This window comes from Tenrec ecaudatus, chromosome 6 (genome assembly GCF_050624435.1).
Source record: "Tenrec ecaudatus isolate mTenEca1 chromosome 6, mTenEca1.hap1, whole genome shotgun sequence".
Lineage (NCBI taxonomy): Eukaryota > Metazoa > Chordata > Mammalia > Afrosoricida > Tenrecidae > Tenrec > Tenrec ecaudatus.
In genome coordinates, this window is record NC_134535.1 from 97,018,169 (window position 1) to 97,039,532 (window position 21,364).

Here is a 21,364-nt window from a genome sequence, read left to right on the forward strand (position 1 = left end):
AGCCAGTAGCCAAGTCTCACAGCAGTCTTTATCCTGTCAGTGATGTGGCTCCTGGGCCTCTACCTCTGTGGACCAGGACATGAGTCCCGTGCTCTCCCCAACTTGTCATAGTCTTGGTGATGCTCGCCTGTCCTTTCTGTGATCTGTTCCCTGCCATGGCCACTGGGCTGGGCCTAGATTCCTTGCTTTACCACAGAATGTCCTTGCCCCAGCCTCTGGTGCCTCTGGTTTCCGCCTCTGCCATTCCGATAAAGACCCTGAATGTGCTCCAGTAGGGGCTCTGCTTCCTCTAAGGTCCTGGGATTTCTTTCTGTAAGGAGCCCTGGTGGTTATGAGTTGGGATATTCACGGCAAGGCCATTGTTTGGAAACTACAAGCCACTCCCACAGGAGAAAGATGCGGCTTTCTGTTCAGTCTTGAAACTCACAGGGGCAGGTCTCCCCTGTCCCATAGGGTCTGTGTGAGTTGGCATTGACTTTGCTTTGGCCCTTATACATGGTGGAGGGGCTTCGAGGAATGCCTTGATGGAAAGGTGGTTTTTGTCTTTCAGCAAACTGCCCCACAAGGAAACAAAAGGTGGTGTTCGGCATCACATTTTCTACTAAGGTGGAAATTTACAATACATCCCATTGTAATTTTATACTGAGATTATGATACCTCCAAAATGTGATTATAGACACAGGCATAGAGGCCAGAATGAACAATACATCACATCAAGGATTTGGCTAGAAGGGCCATATGAATTGAATAATCTCACAGGTCCACTGATCAAATGCGTCTTGGAATGGGGTCTACTCAGAGCCTTAAACATGCCTGATTTCAGTGATGCTCTTTGCAACGCTTGGAGAAGAACGTTAGAAGAGATGTGGAACTGTGCTGAAGCTGTACTAGGGTGAGACCTTTCAGAACTTGGAGGGGAGGGTATTTGAACGTGCATGGAAGGGTATCATGAGACCAGGTTTGGGAGTGTAGTACTGGAGATTAGTTTAGCCCCTGTGACACCCATCCTTTGATGTCATGCCTGTGGTTATCAATGAAACTTTGCAGATATAATTAAAATTATAAATTGTCTCTAAAATCATGAGATTATTTTAGAATATATAGGTTGGCCCATGTAATCACACAAGCCCTGAAAGGCAAAAGAGGAGGTCAGACTTGTACTCTGCAGGCTCAACTTGATCTTAGTGCTTGAACATATAGGGGAAGGAATTTAATTCTGTTGCTAACAACTTGAAGGGGTTTAAAATCAGTTTCATCTCTTCAACCTAATACTAGTTTGGTTACCTTTATGTCAAACTTGTCAGACATAAATGGATTTCCCAGCTGGGTTTATTGGATTTCTGAACTTCAAAAATGTGAAATGATAAAACAGGTGCTGTTTAAGGATGCTAAATCTGTTGTGATTTTCTATGACAATTATAGAAAACAAATACATGTGGCTTTAGGTTTATTAGAAATTATGAAACAATTTAAAAAGGTTCCACCCAGTTTATCCTTTCACAGTAGTGTAAAAGTTTCCACCTCTCAACAAACCTTGAAATTTTTACATTTTGATCAGTAGTATGTGTGTGTATGTGTGTGTGAATGAACATTTCTCTGCTTACCAATGTAGTCAAACCTCTTTCCTTATAATTGTTGCCTGATTGTTCTTCTTCTGTAATATACATTTTCTTTTTTTTAAATAATCAAGATTTATTGTTATTGGCACAAGCCAGGGACTAAGCAATCACACTACAAGCTTTATCTTTTTTTAAAATTATTTTATTGGGGGCTCTTACAAATCTATTAACAATCCATTATTCAGTACTATTAAGCACACTTGTACATATGTTGCCATCAACCTTTACAAAACAATTTCTTTCTACTTGCATCCTTGGTATCAGTTCCTGTTTTTTCCCTGAAGTTTGCTCTTTTTTTGTTGTCATTTTCTTAGAGGCTCATGCAGCTCTTATCACAACCCATCTATCCATCCATTGTGTCAAGCACTTTTACACTTATGTTGCCATCCTCATTTTCAAAACAATTTTTTTCTACTTAGGCTCCTCATTTTTCCCCCTCTCCCCCTCCCCAACTCTCCCTCCTCATGAAGCCTTGATAATTAAAAAAAATTATTATTTTTCAAGTCTTATACTGAACAATGAATGCCTCCCTTCATCCTCCTTTCTGTTGCCTGTCCCCCTGGTAGGGGGCTTATGTCAATCATTGTGATCGGTTCTCCCTTTCTCCCTCCACTTTCCCCTTATAGTTTGCTCTCTTACTATGCTATATTTGTCCTTTTGAACTGAACTTTGAAAGTTCCTTATGTAGTCTTGGAAGTAATCTTTGTTTGACTTTTTAAACATGTCTCCTAGTTTATATCTTTTCTTGTTTCCTTCCACCTTCCCTTCCGTTTTTTGTACGCTGCCTTGTAATAATAATGACAAATTTTCATTCTTTTGTTATCTGTAGTTTTTATATCTTCTTTAAACAATCGTTGCTGATCTGATGTCACATTTTATTATTTAGAATGTCTTTTTCTCCCCTAATTATAAGTTTTCATTCTGTTAGAAGTTGATCATTTTTTTACACAGTGGGAGTAGAGAAACAATTTTTACTGTATTATAAATATGGATATCCAAGGACCTTTCATTAAACGGCCCAGCCTTTACCCTAGACCTCAGCCTTGTATGGTTTCCAAGTGTACACACCTCTGATTCTCGGTGTATTAGTCTATTCACTGTACATGGCCGAGCAGAACTGTCCTGTGAGGTTCAGAGACGGGAGCGCCTTGCAGGCGTAGGAAACGCTGTCTTTCTCCCTCTGAGTGACGGGCTTTCAAACTGCTGGCAGGCGTTAGCAGCCGAGTGCATAGCCTTTGTGCCACCAGCTCTCCTATTAGATGCAAGTTACTGAAGTCTCTAATTAATTCTAATAGTTAATATTAAATGTTGTACATTGTTTTAAAAATCTGAAAATTATGGTCGTTTACTCTCGAACTTTCCAAGATGCAGACCTTTCATTCTTTTATTTTTCAACAATCCTTGTCCCGAAACTTCCAACCAACACTGAACAGATGATACCCGACATCATCAAATTCTGATTTTTTTTTGTTGTTGTTGGGAGTTTTTGTTTTTATTTTTTTAAACATTTTATTAGGGGCTCATACATCTCTTATCACAATCCATGCATACATCAGTTGTGTAAAGCACATCTGTACATTCTTTGCCTTCATCATTTTCAAAGCACTTGCTCTCCACTTAACTCTTTGCATCAGGTCCTCCTTTTTCCCCTCCGTCCCTGCTTCCCCTCCCCCATGAGCCCTTGATAATTCATAAATCATTATTTTGTCATATCTTGCCCTATCCGATGTCTCCCTTCATCCCCTTCTCCGCTGTCCATCTTCCAGGGAGGAGGTCACTCGTAGATCCCGGTAATCCGTTCCCCCTTTCCAACCCCCTCACCCTCTACCCTCCCAGCATCGCCACTCACACCCCTGTTCCTGAAGGTATCATCCACCCTGGATTCCCTGTGCCTCCAGCTCCTATCTGCACCAGTGTACATCCTCTGCTCTATCCAGACTTGCAAGGTAGAATTCAGATCACGATAGTTGGGGGGGGGGGAAGCATTTGGGTCTCCACTCTGCACTTTCCCCTTCATTCTGTCTGGTAAGATTTTTGTAGTTGTTCTGGTGATGCCTTATACCTGATCCCTTCGACACCTCGTGATCGCACAGGTTGGTGTGCTTCTTCCATGTGGGCTTTGTTGCTTCTGAGCTAGATGGCCACTTGTTTACCTTCAAGCCTTTAAGACCCCAGACACTATCTCTTTTGGTAGCCGGGCACCATCAGCTTTCTTCGACACATTTGCTTATGCACCCGTTTGTCTTCAGCGATCATATCCTGGAGTTGTGCACCCAATGATATGATTTTTTATTCTTTGATGCCTGATAACTCCACGTGATCACACAGGCTGGTGTGTTCTTCCATGTAGGCTTTGTTGCTTCTCAGCTAAATGGCTGCTTGTTTACTTTCAACCCTTTATGACCCCAGATGCTATATCTTTTGATAGCCGGGAACCATCAGCTTTCTTCACCACATTTGCTTGTTCACCCGCTTTATCTTCAGTGGTTGTGTCGGGAAGGTGAACATCATAGAATCCCAATTTAATAGAAGAAAGTATTATTGCATTGAGGGAGTACTTGAGTGGAGGCCCAATGTCTTTCCACCACCTTAATACTAAACCTATAAATATAGGCACATAGATCTATTTCCCCAACCTCATATATATTTGCATATGTACATGTCTTTGTCTAGACAACTATAAATGCCCTTTGCCTCCCAGCTCTTTCCTCTATTTCTCTAGACTTCCCTCCTGTCTCACTATCATGCTTCTTCTCCACCTGTGTTTCAGCTATACCTCTTAATTACATTACCCTTGATCACACCCTACCATGCCTGCCACACCCACCTCACCACCAATTTGGATCACTTGTTCCCTTGTCCCTGGACTAGTTAACACCATTCCCACACACACCCCCACCTTCCCCTATCGTACGTCCCCCGGGACTGTCAGTCTCCTCGTTTTTCCTCCAGATAGTTCATCCAGCCTATCTTATTTAGACAAACCTGCGGAGATAACAATATACAACAAAACAACAGCAACAAACCACTGACAAAGAACAAAACAAAACTCAACAAGAAAGAAAAGCTTGTAGTTAGTTCAAGGATTGTTTGTTGGCCTTTAGGAGTGTTTTCCAGTCCAGTCTGTTCGGGCTCCAAAGTCCACTTTCAGCATTCCTTGGGGACCTTGCCGCTCCATTCCCTTGCTGTTCCACTGCACTCCCCCAGTGCTTTGCCTCGGTGTGGTGGGTTCAGGTCGGGTGCAATTCCCACACTGTGTCTCCAGTGCTGTCCCCTGCAGGGCCATGGGTCAGTGAGGGATGTCATATCTCATAGTAGGGCTGGCCATGTGGTCTTCTCTGTGGACTGGCTGCTCTAATTGGGGTCTTCGACCTCAGGGCCTGGTGGGCCAGGATGTGCTCCACTCTTCTACTCCCCCTTCATCTGGTCCTGTGTGCTCGGATCAGATATGTCCCTCTCCTGGAGCTGCAGATTCAATGCTGTCCTTTGAAATAAATTCTTTTGTGGGGAGGGACCTGCATTCAATTAGTATTTGGTACTGGGGCCAGCCCCCAGACCTCTCCACTGGTTCCCTACTCCACGCTGGAATGTTGCATTCACTTCTTGAAGCACTGGGTTGAAGTCTGCTCCTTCTTTCCCTGTGGAGATATGAACAATACCTGACCCCCCCACCCCTGCCTTGGGTGGTTAGTTCCCCATGCCCCGCTCACCTTTTCTGTCTTATATTCCTCCTTTTTTTCCCCTTTCCCCCACCTCATCCCCAGTTGTCTACCATGTGCATCCCTGCATTTGATCTGATCTCTGCCATACTGCATGGTCCTCGCCCCAAAAATGTTTGAATATAGTAGTTTTTTCCCTATGCCCCTTTTGCATTTTTTTTTTTATTGATTACCTCATCTGGCTCATGTTGTACTTGTCCTTTTGTGTTTGACTTACTTCACTTGGCATGATTTCCTCCAGTTCTTCCTATGTCACTATGTGCTTCATATATTCATCTCTGCTTTTTAGTGATGTGTAGTACTCCATTGTATGTATGTACCACAGTTTTTAATCCATTCATCAGTTGATGGAAATTTGGGCTGCTTCCAACTCCTTGCAATTGTGAACTGTGCCACAATGAACATTGGAGCACAGATGTCTGGCCAATTTCTAATTTTAAAGGCATCAGAAAGAAAGCAGTTCAGCATTATCCATGAAACTTGATATCATTTTATAGATAACTCTGTAAAGGTAAATAATTTTATCTCTTTTCCTAGGTTGCTAAAAGTTTTGCTGTTAGCAACATTTGTTTGTTTTTATTGAGATAATCCAGGACTTTTCCTTATTATTTTCCGTATTATTTTTTTGAAATTTTGAATTGGGTGAAGGCTGACAGAACAGATCACATTTACAATCAACGAATCATATATACTTTATTTCCTTGTATCTATTGCAGTCACCATACTGCATAATGTGACATCACATGATTTCCTTCGCCCTGTGTTTCCTACAGGACGGGTATATAAAGCAGTCATCCCTGTGGTCTGCAACTCTCCCGGCCTCCATCATGTTGCCTGTTTCCATTCCTTCTTTGGTAATCCTTCTAGATTTTGTCCTTGGGTAAATGCTGTTTTTAAAAAAATTCTCAAATCGTTGGTGGTTTTAAGGTGTAGACGCTTCCCTAGTGTTATTTTTCCCTTTATAAACATGCATGTTATTTGACTGAATATTGAATTATGGCAGTAAGTCCATTTCCAGATCTGACGAGCTAAATTGTACCGGTATCTAGTCTGCCAGTAATCCTGGTATTTTTTTTCCTGATTTTTGTTTAACCTTTTTCTTGCTCTTTCGTCATGACTTTCTAACATTATCTTTTTCAGGGTAGGTGGTAGTATTAACTGGGAGTGATCTAGTTTTGGTCTCACCTTGTGGCGGTAGGAGTTTTTGTGGTCCATCAGCTCATTAGATCCATTTGTCCCATATGCCTTCAGTTTTTCTCACTCTTGTGTCCTGTGGACAGGGAGAGATCAAATGAATGCCATGTAGATGGTTCCTAATAATTGTTTAAGACTCCAGTCACAATTCACCCAAGTAAGATGTAGAACATTGTTTTTGTTGTCTGTTTTATGCCAATTGACCGTCATATCCTCCAAAACTATTGTTCTGAGGCTCTGGACTCAGTAACTCATTCTCTCAAGATATTTGCTCATATCCAAGAAGTTCTTAGAACTTTATCCCCTGTGTGTTATTCTACATATATGTCTATATTTGCAGCAGAGCTAAATACCCACATACAAATTTCATTTGTCAAGCCTAGGTGTTCCCATGGGTGGACTCCCACTTTCTGTCCTGTAGTATCAGCTGTATGTCTATCCATTTGCAGATTTATCATTCTAGCAGAATTGTGTGGAGTTTTTACCTCTGTTGCCTGTAACTCTTGCGCTCCCCCCAATCATCAGTATTAGTATTCTTTGCTTCCCTCTCAGAGGAAATGGCATGGGACCACAAAAGGGAGAAGGTGACTGCACCTTCACTTCTCCCTCCATAAGAATTACCCCTGCGGGGCAGAGCTCAGACATGCCTCCATCCTTTATCCTGTTCTGATGTCCTACTTCTCTGCTGCATTGTGATGGCCACATAGAACTCAGACAGCATTCATGACTATTAAGAAAGTTAACAGGTTAAAAGTCAAGATCAGAAAATATGAAATATACAGTCATTTTGTCTGTACTAAGACTTCCCAGGCATGCCTCTCTCTAGCCCTCCATCTCTCTGCCACATGGCCCCGTGGCCTCTGCCCTCCTCTGGCAGATGCTACAAAGTTTTTTTTATCACTGACAAGTGCCCAAAGGCTTCCCATCTGCAAGTCCGCCTCCTGCCCAAAGGCACTTAGCTTTACTCATCCCATGGCCACAAAGTCCACCCTCTGTCACAGGATGTGGGCTGCTCATGTGCTCTGCCACATGATGCTGTAACCTCGGATGGCTTTGCTGCTGTGACCACTTCACACAGGGACCGCACACATGCTCCATTGGTGATTTATTTTTCATGGCAGTGGGATTCCCTGACCTGCAGTAGGTCACTTTGTATCCTGTAGAGTATCAAAGTGAGAAACAGCTATACCTTATCCGCATGCTCGCAACTAGGTACTTGATGGGAGTTACAAAAGCTATGGATAGAGTCACACCAAGTAATTTAACTTCATTGTACTTTTAATTTATGTTTAGCCTTCCTCTTCACCCCACTTAACACTTGTCGACCCACTAGCTAGTACTTTATCCTTATTCCTTTTAACCTTTAGTTAATATCAAATAATGTTTATTTTAGTGTAAAACCCTTTGATTTGTTATAATAGTGATCTCATACATAATTTGTTCGTTCCTGAGTGACTATTTTCACTAGGAATATTGTCCCCTTTCTCCTAAATACTCATTGTCATGTAGGCAATATTGAGTCATAATGGTTATTCAGTGAGCTACTAACCACGAGGTCTGCAGGTCAAGACCACCAGCTACTTCGCAGGAGAAAGATGAGACTTTCTACTCCTGTGAAGAGTTACAGTCTTGGAAACCCACAGGGGCAGTTCTACCTGGATCTGTGGAGTCACTACAAGACAAACTGGCCTCAATGTCAGGGAGCTTCAGTTTTAAGTTAGCCTATAGGATAGAGTGGAACTGTCCCGAAGAATCCCCAGGCCTTACATATTTACAGAAGATTGGAACATCTTTCATAGGTGCCAACCTTTCAATCAGCACCTAAGTGTTTAACCAATGTGCGATCAGGACTCCCTTTCTCCTAAATACTTAAGTGTATATTTCTTAAGAAAAATAACTTTTTAAATTAAATACTTTTATTGGGGGCTCTTACATCTCTTATCACAATTCATACATTCTTCGATTGTGTCAATCACGTTTGCACGTATGCCGCCATCATCATTTTCAAAGCATTCTCTTCCCACTTCAGCATCTGATATCAGCTCCCTGTTTCTTTCCCCTTCCTCCCCAACCCACCCTCCCTCATGAACCCTTGATAAATTAGATTATTATTTCCAAGTCTTTCCTCGCCCTCCATCACCTCTCACCCACTTTTCCATTGTTCGTCCCCCTGGGAGGGGGTTATAGATGATCCTTGTGATTGATTCCCACTTTCTCTCCCTACCTTCCCTCCGGTATCTCTACTTTCATTGTTGGCCCTGAGGGACTGTTTTATTATGGATTTCCTGTGTTTCAGGCTCTTATCTGTAGCAGTGTATATCTTCTGGTCTAATCTGATTTGTAAGGTAGAAGTGAGGTCATGATATTGGGGGGAAGGAAGCACCCAAGAACTAGAGGAAAGTTGTGTGTTTCATCAGTGCTATACTGCACCCTGACTGGATCATCCCTTCCCTGTGACCCCTCTGTAGCATTCATCTTAGGTATGATTTAGTTCTGGGTCTTAGATATCTGATACCTGATCCCATCGACACCCCAGGATCACACAAGCTGGTGTGGTCCCTCCATGTGGGCCTTGTTGCTTCTGAGCTAGATGACTGCTTGTTTATCTCCAAGCCATTAAGGCCCCAGATGCTATATCTTTTGATACCTGGGCACCATCAGCTTTCTTCACATTTGCTTACACCCCATTTTGTCTTCAGCAATCATGGGGAAGGTGAGCACCACAGAATGCCAGATTATTAGAACAAACTGTTCTTGTGTTGAGGGCGGAGTAGATTTGAGGCCCGATATCCATCTGCAACCTTAATTCTTTACACATCCATATGAGTACATAGTTTCATCCCACTCCCCTTGTATATGAATATATTTACATATGCGCATGCCTGTATCTAGACCTCTTAAATTTCCTTTGCCTCCTGGTTCTTCTATTTCCTTTGACTTCCCTGTTGTCCCACCATCATGTTTGGCCTTCATCCAAGTTTAGTAATTCCTCGCTGCTACATTGCTCTTGATTAAGCCCCACTGGGCATCCTACGCCCGTCTCTCCAATGAGTGTACTTCACTTGTTCCCTTGTCCCTAGGCTACCTTCTCCCCACTTCCCTCCTCCTGTGCGCCTCTGGAGCCATGGGTGTTGTTCCTCTCATCTCCGAGTTGTTACCCTGCCTGTCTTATCTAGATAAACATGCAGAGACATTAATATGCGCAAAAAACAGGCAACGCCAAACAAAACAACAAAGGAAGTCAAGACCAACAAAACAATAACAACAAAAAACCCAACACACAACAACAAGAAAGCCACTGCCAAAATTGGAAAAGCCCATCAGTAGTTGAAGTTCTATTTGTTGGCCTTTATGAGTGTTTTGCAATTGAGTCTGATGGAGTGCCACAGTCTGTCTCCAAAGTCTGTTTTTTGGTATTCCCTGGGGATTTCATCAGTTTGCTCTGTTGCATGCCTTTAGCATTTCACCCCAACATGATGGGGCCAGATTGTGCACAATTTCCACACTGTGTTTCCGGTGTTTTCCCTTGTAGCGCTATGGTTTAGTGAGGGATGCCATGTCTCAGGGTGGGGCTGGCCCTATGGTCTTCTCTGTGCATTATATGCCTCAAGCAGGAATATTGTCCTCAGGGCTTGGTGGGCCAAGATTTTCTCCCCTCCCTCCCATCCCTTTTTGTTTTAACTTAATCACAATAGGATCCTCAACATCACAAATTTTGAAAGTGCTTTAACTATATTATTTAATCTAAAAATCAGATTCAAATGTCAGCAATTATACCAATAAGTTCTTTTATTCCAGTCTAAATCTTAATTATACATTGAAATGAATTGACTTGATTCTATTCTTTTCACCTGGAGTTAGAATAACTGATCACCCTCTCTGTCTTTTATTTGCTCTATGTTGTTTGTAATGAACATTTAAACTTAGAATAGATTTAATCTTATAGACAAGTTGCCAAGATAGTGCACAGTTCCTGTGTTGCCACTACCCTGTACCATTAGCATCTTGAATAACCACATCATAACTAGGAAATCAACATTAGTACATTATCATAACTGAATATTTCACCTTAACTTGCTTTTTACTAATGTTTTTATCTGTTGATTTATTCAGTCCAGTTATGTGTCCTTAATAACTTCTGGTTTCTGACAGTTTGTTAGCCTTTAATTTCATGAGTCTCACAGTTTTCAGGCATACTGATTAGATATTTTGTAAAATATCTTGCTTTTTGCTATTTTTCCTATGGTTAGATAGGAGAGGTATATTTGGGGGAAGACCAGTGATGTGAAATACCTTTCTTATCAGATCATACAGTATGTGACTTTAACATGATTTCCAACAGGTGAGGTTATTTACCCTTGGTCATTTGGCTAAGGTACAGTTTATGGTATATACATGTATATAAAAATTTTGTAGTTATGAAGTTGTTGCTTTATATATTTTAGAGCAATAATTTTATATACATGTGTATTAGGCCAGGTTGACTAGAGAAACAAATCCAGAGACACTTCTATATGTGTAAGAGAGAGCTTTATATCAAAGAGCAATTGTATATTGAGAAAACACCCCAGCCCAGTCCAGATCAAGTCCTTGAGTCTGATATTAGCCCATATGTCATCAGATACCAGTCTATAAATTCCTCCTCAGACTCTTGCTGCACATGTAATGGTACCAAATGCAGGAAGATCACAGGCTGGTGGATGAAGTCTTGTGGATCCAGTGGCAGTGGAAGTATATGGTGCTGGTCAGGTTTCCATGTGGCTCTTCCAGTTCTGCAAGTGTCTGCACAGCAGGAAAGTGAAGCAGAAAGTGAGGAAGTTCCCAGAATCCTCGTGAGAAGGCCACACCCACAAGGAGGCATCATCAGACTGTGCCATAATTGACAGGCTAGACTCCTCCCTTATACTTATGAAGTTGACATTAAAGTATGTAATGACCACCACTTGCAAAGCTGGGATTACTATATCTTATCATAATTGAGCTTTTTATTGTTGTATAGTAGCTATTTCTGTCAATCTTTTTGGATTTAAAATTTCTGTCTGCTATTAATATAGGCATTCTATCTTTCTCTATTGTTAGTTTTTTTCTTAGTACACAGTGCTTTTCTTTTAAATTTTCTCAAATCTTTAAATAGCTATTGGAAATTGCTATGAATGTCTTATATATAGTGCATTTGGCATTCATTCCACCAGGTCAGACTGTTAAATAAGCTTTTTATTTAGAGGTTCTGAACAAGCTGCATAACAGTGTGCAACCAAAAAGACCTCATTTGTGGCCGACATGGTGGGGCTGTGTGTGGTGGAGACTGGTTTGTCAAGACAAAACGCCTGTTCACACAGCCATCTCAGGATGCCACTTTTGGGCAAAAAACAGCATGTGTCTCTCTTGTCCCATACATCTGAATCACCTGACCTCCACACAAATCCTTTTTGTTTCCGCGAATGAAGGGGGAAAAAATTTAAACCAGGTCAAAGGGAGAAGAGCTGATAAGGTCCTCGGTGTTACCCTATCTGTCTCTGCATTAGGCCACTTCTCAAGACGCGCTCAAGGAGCAAGGCCATTCCGAGCTCTGGTCATTGATAAGAGGGCATTCAGCAGAGGACTAATCCACATGGGGACACCCCCCCTCCCCCCAGTCTCCTATATTTTTATAGGTGTTCTTTCCTAACCTGTTTTGCTGGTGACTAATTTATTGTGCACACTGTGAACTCTACCAGGAACGATTTGTATTTATCTGGCATCTTATGACCACTTTAATTAAACATAATTATTAGTTGGATGTTCTTGTAATTACTCAGAGATAAAGATTTCTTTTAAAATAATTAATACCAGACTAGTCTCAAGGAGATTAAAGATTTCCCCAATGTCCACACTTTCAAAGATGTCCACCTTGATGATAACCACCATGTAGTATATTCCCTGGCAACCCTGCATTCTGTAATTTACTACAAGGGCTGACGTGGTTGTGAGTGCTTGGAAGTACCAGATCCCAAGTTCAAGTTCAGCTTTCATCTGTAGCCACAGGTTGTAAGTTCATGAAGCCATGTCAGAGGATGGAACAGCCAATTTCAGAGTCTAGAGTCAGAAGCCAAAAAAAAAGCAGGTGTTCTGGCTTCTAACATGCTTAGTCTCACAGCAGAGATCACAAAAGGGAAGACTTTGACAAAAGTGTGGCCTGTCCCGGTTTCACCAGCTTCTATACCTTCGCAGATGAGAAGGATCCACCAGACAGATGTCTGAACTTTGCATTTGGGACTTAACAATACCCACAACCACATGAGCCAGTGGATAACCAACTCCTCCCCCAGGGATCTGGACCATAGGCACCGAGGCTAGAATTTACCATAAGTCACAAAAGGGACTCTGGTTAGAAGGCCCATGTTAAGTGATTGACTTCATCTCACACCTAAACCATAAACAAACAAGCCAGTTATTGTTGAATTGATTCTGACTCATGACAGAACACAACTACATGCCATAGGGCTTTCATGACTGTAACCTTTCCAAAGCAGATTGCCACACCTTTGTATGCATACGAAGTCCCCAACTACTGTTCAGCAGCTGAGTGCTTGTACACCACCCAGGGACACCTGGGAACTACCCAGCTAGTGTCAATTCAGGTAGCAATAGTGGTTGTGTTGGGTAACAGTAGCGAATAGGTTTATTTTTCCCTTCACTTATTGTAAAGTTTTAAGACAAGATCTATTTTGAAATCCCTTCTGAAATGAATATTTATATCTATATCATACTATAATGAGTCAACATAATTATTGGGATTGTAGTTTTTAGCCGTGGCCTGGCAATTGTTTTAAAGAATACTCCCCCCACCCCCACCCTTTATTTCCAGCTCATATATATGCCTTGAACCACAAAATCTCGTTTGCCTAAGCTTAAACTTGCCAGTATTTATCTCTGCATATCTTACTGGCTTCAGCTTCTCATTAGACCTTAGTTTCATACCACAAAGAATATCTTTAGATTATTAAGATTACTTTTGGAAAAGTTCTCATGGACCATCTCTAGGGTCTCCGGTGTGAAGTGGGGAGCCATGCACGTGCCAAGTGGGCCTTGCTTTTGTCCTCAGGTGTGGTTAGGTGCCGTGCGGTCGGTTCAGTCACAGGAACCCGATGTCCAACCGACGGAAACACTGCCCGGTCCTGTGTTCACCTCGCGAGTTTTCTTATGTTTGAGCCAATTATTGCAACCACGGTGTCAGTTCATCTTGTCCAGAGTTCTCCTCTTTTTTGCTGCCCCTCTATTTTCCCAAGCACGGTGTTCTCCAGGGACTGGTCTCTCCTGACAACATGTACCAAGTATACGAGATAAAGTCTTGCCATATTTGCCTCTTAGGAACATTCAGGCTGGACTTTTTCCAAGAAAAGTTTGTTTGTCCTTTTGACAGTCATGGGACTCCCAAGATCCTCCACTAGCACCGTGATCCAGGGCATCAGTTCTTCGGTCTGCCTTACTCGATGTCGCACTTTCACATGCATATGAGGAAATTAAAACTGCTAAGACCTTGGTCAGCGCCTACTCCTCCAAATAACCTCCTTGCTTTTCAACACTTGGCTTCAGGTAGAAGCAATCTATGTGAGCATATACACGGGGCTTCACAAAGAGTGTTGAAAAATTCCATTATCTTTTCACTTCATTTTTCCACAAACTTACTGAAAGCCCATCATATATACCTGAGATATGCACAAAGGGAATGGAATGGGGTGTTTACTTTGCTTAATGTTGTATATGTGCATGTGTTATGAATATGCTTGCATATTGAACAGCTGCTATGTATAGGTATTTAATTTTATTGGTTATTCATGAATTGTGCTGTCATAAAACATTTAATCAACTTGAGAAAGTAAAAGATAAAAAAGTATGTATTTGTAGCAATTTCAGACTAATTAAAGGCGGACCCCTGTAGCACTAATGGTAAATGTAATGCCAGCTTAGGGTAGCTGTGCTTTTTGTGGTGATGTCTGGAGTCAAGTTTCCTGGGCTAAGTGGAACCTTGGCTGTGGACTTGGAATGACTGAGGCAGAACGGGGCTGTGGCATGTCTGCACTTGAGGATGAGCACAAAGGAGAAATAAGCACACATACGAAACTGGCTGGATAAAATAATTGGTAAATAGTGAAACCCAAATTAAAAATAGTGTTTAATCATATAGAAAAATTAGAAATCATTGAAGAGGGTCTATAAACAGCTATTCAAGATTCTTGGGCAGAAGATCAATAGGCTGCAAATGATGTTAAAAGTTTGGACAACAAGTAGAATAGGGGTTTCTGGGGGGTGGGGGAGATGGGGTAGGTACAATGGAGTCCATGTCCAGGGTCCAGGAAAGAAAGAATGCTTGGAAACTGACTGTGGTCGCAATTGCACAACTCTGCTTGATGGGAATCAGCTATGGAATGGCATGATATATGTATTAACTCCCAATTGAAAAATAATAATAAAGTTGGGGTTTATTTCAAGGAATAAATGGGCTCTCAAGGAATTTTTTTAAAAGTTAGGGTGATGTTTGCACTTTACTGTGACTATTTTTAATGTTAGTTAGTTGTCCGCACAAGACTGGCTAAGTTGACAAAAACGTTTAAACAATATTTTGTTTGAAATATCTTACTTAAATCTATCCCTTCCCTTCCCTTGCAGTTCTGTTATTCAGTCCCATTGGGTGGGGCTATATAATCACCAACTTCCCTCACCCCTTTCCTCGCTTCCCCCTCTCCCTTCCCTACTCTCAGGGAACCCTTACTCCTGTCAATGTCTCTGAAGGGTCATGTATCTTGACTACCATGTCACTGACTGCTCCTAAATGAACAAATGAGCATACGCAAGTCTACCATGACCGATGAGCTATATCACATATGAACTACAATAGTAAGGGGAGGCAATCTCAAAGAACTAGAGGACAGTCATGTGGCTCATCAGGGCCACACCGCGCCCGGGATTTACCCTCCTCCTGTGAGCCCTTCTAAGAGGGACTGTCCAATTGGCTTGCTGATGAACTTTGGGTCTCCTCTCCATCCAGTCCCCTTCATATCCATTTGGATGTGTGTTTTTTCAACTTCCGATACCTCTTGCTGTCAACACCTCATGATCACACAGCCTGGTGTGCTTCTTCCATGCGGGTGACAAATGCTTTGTTAAATATATTTTACCCCAATAAAAATGAGGGGAAAACATATACTAACATTTTTTTACTTCATCCAGATGTAGGCATAGAATGGGTGGTTATCATGTTAAGTGCTGTCAAATAGGGTCAAATCATAGGGTCCCCTGGCTGGCCCTGCAGCGCCCTCCCAATCATTAGGTTGGAGCCCACTCTTACAGCCACAGCTCTGGGTGCCTGTTGACTGGAGGGTCTCATCCTTTGGTACCATCTCAGGCAGTGCTCTGTTGCTATTCATAAGGTGCCAGAGACTAATGTTTCAGAAGTCTTCTGCTTGTTTCTTCTTCTCCATTCCGGTCTGTCACCATGGGGGACATGGCTGCATTTGAAAAGGTACTGACTTAGCTTCCAGCATCACAACCACATGGAAGCTGCTACTGTATAACAAAAGATAGATGCGTTAAGATTAAGAGATATAATATTGGGAGTCTGTATACTACTAGGGTCATCTTTGCTTACTAACCTACCTAACTAAATATATATTTATAGAACAATAATAATGTGGTTTTGATATCAATGTGTTTATTTTTATGTTATTATTTTAGAGGGATTCCAGGGAAGAAGTGTGGTACTATTATACTTACAGCAGAGGAATTAAATTGTTGCAGGGTAAGTAAAAATTTCTTCAGTTTAAAAAGTATTACCAGTGCTTTTCTGAAATGACATTTCTTTTAAAAATATTTTCAAACTCAGTTTTCAGATAATTTTAGCACAAAAAAACCAAACCCACCTGTGTTATATAATTCTGAAATTAACAACAAAAAGTCAATGTAGATATTTAGCCATTTGTATAAATTCTAACCAGAAAAACTGCATTTTATGATCCAAAAAGATAGTAAATTATTTTATCAATCTTTTTTCAAGAACAGCAATTTTAAAATTAAAAAGCAATGTTAACATACTATTTTTTGGCATTATGATAAAGAATTGTCAGTTGCAAACAGTTCAGTTCTGGTACAGATTTTGAAGATTTATATGTGAATAATATAGTTTGTAATTACTTAAGCTTAACATCTTCATATAAAATACTCTTGATTTTCCATATTTCTAAATAAATCCTGTCAGAATGTATCTGATTCCACCTCTTGTTAGCTTTTCATTCCATTCCAAAGGACTAGCTACCGCTTGAGCTAGGAATGTGACTACAGTACTAAGAGTTCATGGGCAGTGTTTTCAGAGAACCGCTATTTTTAGTTGCCATTTGCTGATAGACTGACTGGCTGACTCATGTTCACTGATTTCACGGTCATCAGAAACTGAGGTAATAGTGATGACGTTCCACATGGGAGGTGATGCTGACTCTGGATCTAAACTCCTTACAGTGTGTTGTACGTGGCCCGGTGGTTTGGGGGAATGATTTCCAGGCTGGGTACCATGAAGCTTGCCCTACATTACGTCTCTTGGGTTCTGTCTTTTCAATGTTCTGCTTAATGATTATAGGAACAGAGAATAGTTTAGTAGTTTCATGTGTGGAATAAAAAAATTTCGTATCAAGATCCATAATTTATTTGTTACCTCAATTTGTAATTTTAATTTTCAGAGTTTTCCATTGGACGATTACTGTGAATTTCTATGGACAATATGGCCAACACTATATTGTATTCTAATTGATTACATAATTTTATAATATGAGGAGAAAAAAGAGTGAAATAATGACAGAAAACAGGAACAACAAGCTTATGGAGAGAGTTAAAATAAAGCTATTAAAGTAGCTAAGAAAGGCCTGCGACTGAACACGTTTCCAATCTTCCTCTTTCCATTACCTTTGGGGATGCCACAGCTGTTAGTTTCCGTCCTCTGTCTCGGACCTGCCCAAACCTACCAGCAGCATGTACAACACTGTGCAAGATCATCAGATTGCAGGGGAATTTGGGTTTTACTACTAATTAATATTTCACTTACCAATTCTCTCCCTGAAGTTTACTTGCTATATTTACAGTTATGGCCACATATGTACAAATATGCTTGAGCCAATTGATATATGGATTTTTATAAGAGCCCCCAATAAAATGAGCTTTTAATTAAAAAAAGTAGAACAGACACTAGACTATTTAGAAATTTCGCCATGATTACCTATGACCATAATATCAGATCTGCTAATACAATAAATACTAGTGGCATTATATATATTAAAATGCCTGTGAAAAGTCATGTAATTTTCTATACTCTTATTTTTCAGCTTAAATGGCACAGTGATATATTTTAATTATTTTAAATAACATTTTTTATAGTTTTTGTCTCTAAATTTGTGTGGATGTGCATGTTTTACATACTGAGGAAGGAAAAAATTGTTCATGGCCAATAAGAGACATATTCTTCATGTTGACCTGAATACTTTGGTTAAGCTCTTGAGTTCATTCTGATGAGTCTGTGTAAATCTACCGAGAAACATGTCTTATCAGTTCATTTTCATGATGAAATTGAAAGACCAGGGGTAGGTTGCCTACTAAATATCTTCCCTTGTCACTTGTATTGTCTTGATTGGAAGGATGTAAAAAATTCGTCTAAATCTTTCATGTCTTTGAAATGAAATCTGGTACTTAACCACCTAGATCTCCTTCTCCCCCTTTCCTACTGCTAAAGTGCTAAGAATATTTGGATTTAATAGCAAATATATATTAAATACTCAAAAATGTAGGTAACCTAATTTTAATGAGTATGATGTAATTTTTTCTTATATTTTCTGTCTTCCTATGTTTTCTACAGTCTTGATGATTTCCATCACTATTAATACTTTTAAACCTTGAAGTAATATGACATTACAATACTAGTACAGAAAATATTTATGTGAAATCATTATCTTTTCCAATTACTTTAGGAGAGACTGTCTTTTAAAAAACATTTTGGTGAGAATTTACCCAGCAGATTCGGCCTCCACTGAACAACTTTTAGTGCCCTTGACCTCATTTGATGTGTCAGCATTCTCCTTGCCTTCTTGTCTGTGCTTTAGGGTAAATTTTGATCTAATACATATATTTGTAATGTACATTAGATTCCTAGCAGGTAATCTTGTTGGCTGATACATGATCTCCAGAATTGGGTTCATTTCTATTGGGCGCATTTCAGGGCAATAGCCTTGTATTCGTAGCCTCATTATTATCGGTCTAGTAAATATGATCGTTTTAAAGGAATTTAAGGGTGTGTGTGTGTTTCCTCTTACTTGGTCTGGAACCATCTATTGTGTCCCGTGTCAGAATGATCTTTAGGGGTACGCAGGCATCTCGTGATTCTTCTGATCTCATAGATGGGGAAATGAGGCTATGGTTAATGTGAGCTAATAGCCCTGTGGCCTCATTTTTTCTTTGAGTCTGTGTGTTTCCTTCTTTTTCCTTTGCTCCTGACAAATAGAGATGAACAGTTGTATCATAGTTGATTGCCCACAAGCTTTTTAAGCCACCGCATGCAGCTCACAAAAGCGGTATTTCACATAATGCCTTTATGAACTGTGTTGTGCCCAATTGATGGAGTTTCCCTTCAAGTCTATGGTTTAAGCCCAGTAAGCCAATCATGTGAGCTATTTGGTTATGTCACGGAGTACCTATTAGCTGTGTTCTCTATGTATTTGTTATTCCTATGAATATCTATTGAGCCCACCCAAATATGTATAAACCTTTATCTTCAGATAAATCTATACATAAAATCTATCAAATCAATTCTGTCTTTAAGTCACCTTGTAGGACCAAATAAAACTGCCTCGTGGGTTTCTGAGACCATAAATCTTTATAGGAGTAGAAAGCCTCCCTTTTCTTCCATGAAATGGCTAATTGGTTTCAAACTGCTGAACTCGTGCCTGGCAGCCCAGCATGTAACCCACCGTGCTATCAGTGCTTCCGATGTGGATACTCATGTACTGGCAACTGCCTTCCTCTTCACATATATGCAAATGTAGCCACACACGTATTTTGGTTGTGGTTATTATTGCAGATACTATGACATAGAAATTTTCAATTGCAAAATTGTATATGTCATAGCATTCACCATAATTGTGCCATATTATTGCGTACTTCTTAGTGTCATCATTTACCTGGGTCAAATTGGGCAGACCTTGAATTTATCGGGTTATGTCTTTCCCATGACCAGAAACAACAAATCCATACTATTTAGAAAGCCATTCGCCCTGCTAATACCCATTGAAAAATGTTGCTTTCTGTGTATACTTCTTCTATGTAGGAAAGTAAGACCACACGATATTTGTCTTTGTGTGAAGACAGTGTCTCCTTATTTAAATTTTGGGGTAATTAAAAGATACCAGGTATTATCATTTAGAATTTTGAATAAAACTATTCCTTTTCTATTGAAAGGATCCACACCTACATTCTTTCTTCTTTCAGACAAGTTGTCAATTATTAATCTGTACCGTGCACACAGGCTTTTGAGTCAGAGCATCTGAGTTTACATTTTGTCTCTTTCACTCTTCATCTGTGACAGAAGTTATTTTCTTGACACTTTTAATTTCTGCATCTGCAAAATGTCATTACTCCTTCGATTGCTGTTCTATTTGATAAATCCTATATTTATACGTGTTCACTTTTTACCATGATATTTTCCTTCTAGTTATCTCAATATAGCACTAGGTCTTTTTATAAATGCAACTTCTGTAGCACATATAATCAGATGCAGAGTAAGTTACCCTAATTTTTAAGGTACATGGTGAAAATATTACCACATGATACTTTTAAAAAAGTAGCTTAAAATTATCCAGGGAATAATCTTCATCCTCACTTATTATTTCATTCATTCATTCATTCAACAATACTAATAAAAGCATATAATTCAAATAAAAAATAAGGATATAAGATTAGTAAACAGTTAAATACACATCTATCTCCATTTTTCAAAAGTTCACCGATTTTAAATGAAAGACCTACGTATTGCCTGTTTTCAAGAACTGAAAGAAATCTGAAGAGTGTTCACTTTTCGGAGAAAGGCTAAAGCAAAATCAGTGATCAGAAGTTGTTTTGCAGGGAGTCTGTAAAGAGCTAGTGCACCCTGAGCAATGAGAGTGGTGTCGCCAACCTCTTTCCCCGAGAGGAAACAACATCCCATCCTCAAACTTCTGGTAGCTTCGAGCTGTGTCAGCGAACACTACATGTTAGCTTAATTTTAGATTTTACGTGTATTTCGGTAGGTTATTTTTGAGGTCTTAGAATGCTCAAAAAGTTCTCCTGAGAAAGGAAGGGTTATTGCTTCTTCTCTTTATTCCCTTTTAGTGTTTAAAACAGTTTCATGTTGCTATTGTTAAATGCCATCAGATTGGCTGCACCCTTAGCGACCCTGCGCCGTCCTCACAAGGGCTTCTCTGCCTGAGCCCATTGAGGCAGCCTCTGCCAGTCCACCTTGTAGAAGGCCTACTTCTTATTTGCCACCTTTCCCAGCAGGATGTCCTTCTCCCGTCAATATGCCCAAAATATGTAAGATGAAGTCTTGCTACCCTCCCTCTAGGGAGCATTCTGACCCTACTTCATCCATTATGAATGGGTTTGTTCTTTCAGCAGTTCATGGTGCTTTCAGTAATATGCTTCAGCCGCACAATTATATGCATCCTCATCCAATGTCCAACTTTCTTATGCATATGAGGGAATGAGAATAGCTTAGGTTAAGTACACCTGAGTCTTCAAAGCAATATCTTTATTCCTCAATATTGTAAGGAGGTCTTGTGCAGC

General features: G+C 40.3%; 1 protein-coding gene across 1 annotated transcript in view; it reads left to right on the forward strand.

Annotated features, from left to right (window-relative positions):
* CPNE8 (copine 8) overlaps positions 1-21,364 on the forward strand; it is a 271,745-nt gene that overhangs the window by 136,747 nt on the left and 113,634 nt on the right. The window contains exon 7 of the mRNA XM_075551890.1: positions 16,247-16,310. Within this exon, the coding sequence (XP_075408005.1) occupies positions 16,247-16,310 (64 nt within the window). The remainder of the gene's footprint in view (positions 1-16,246; positions 16,311-21,364) is intronic.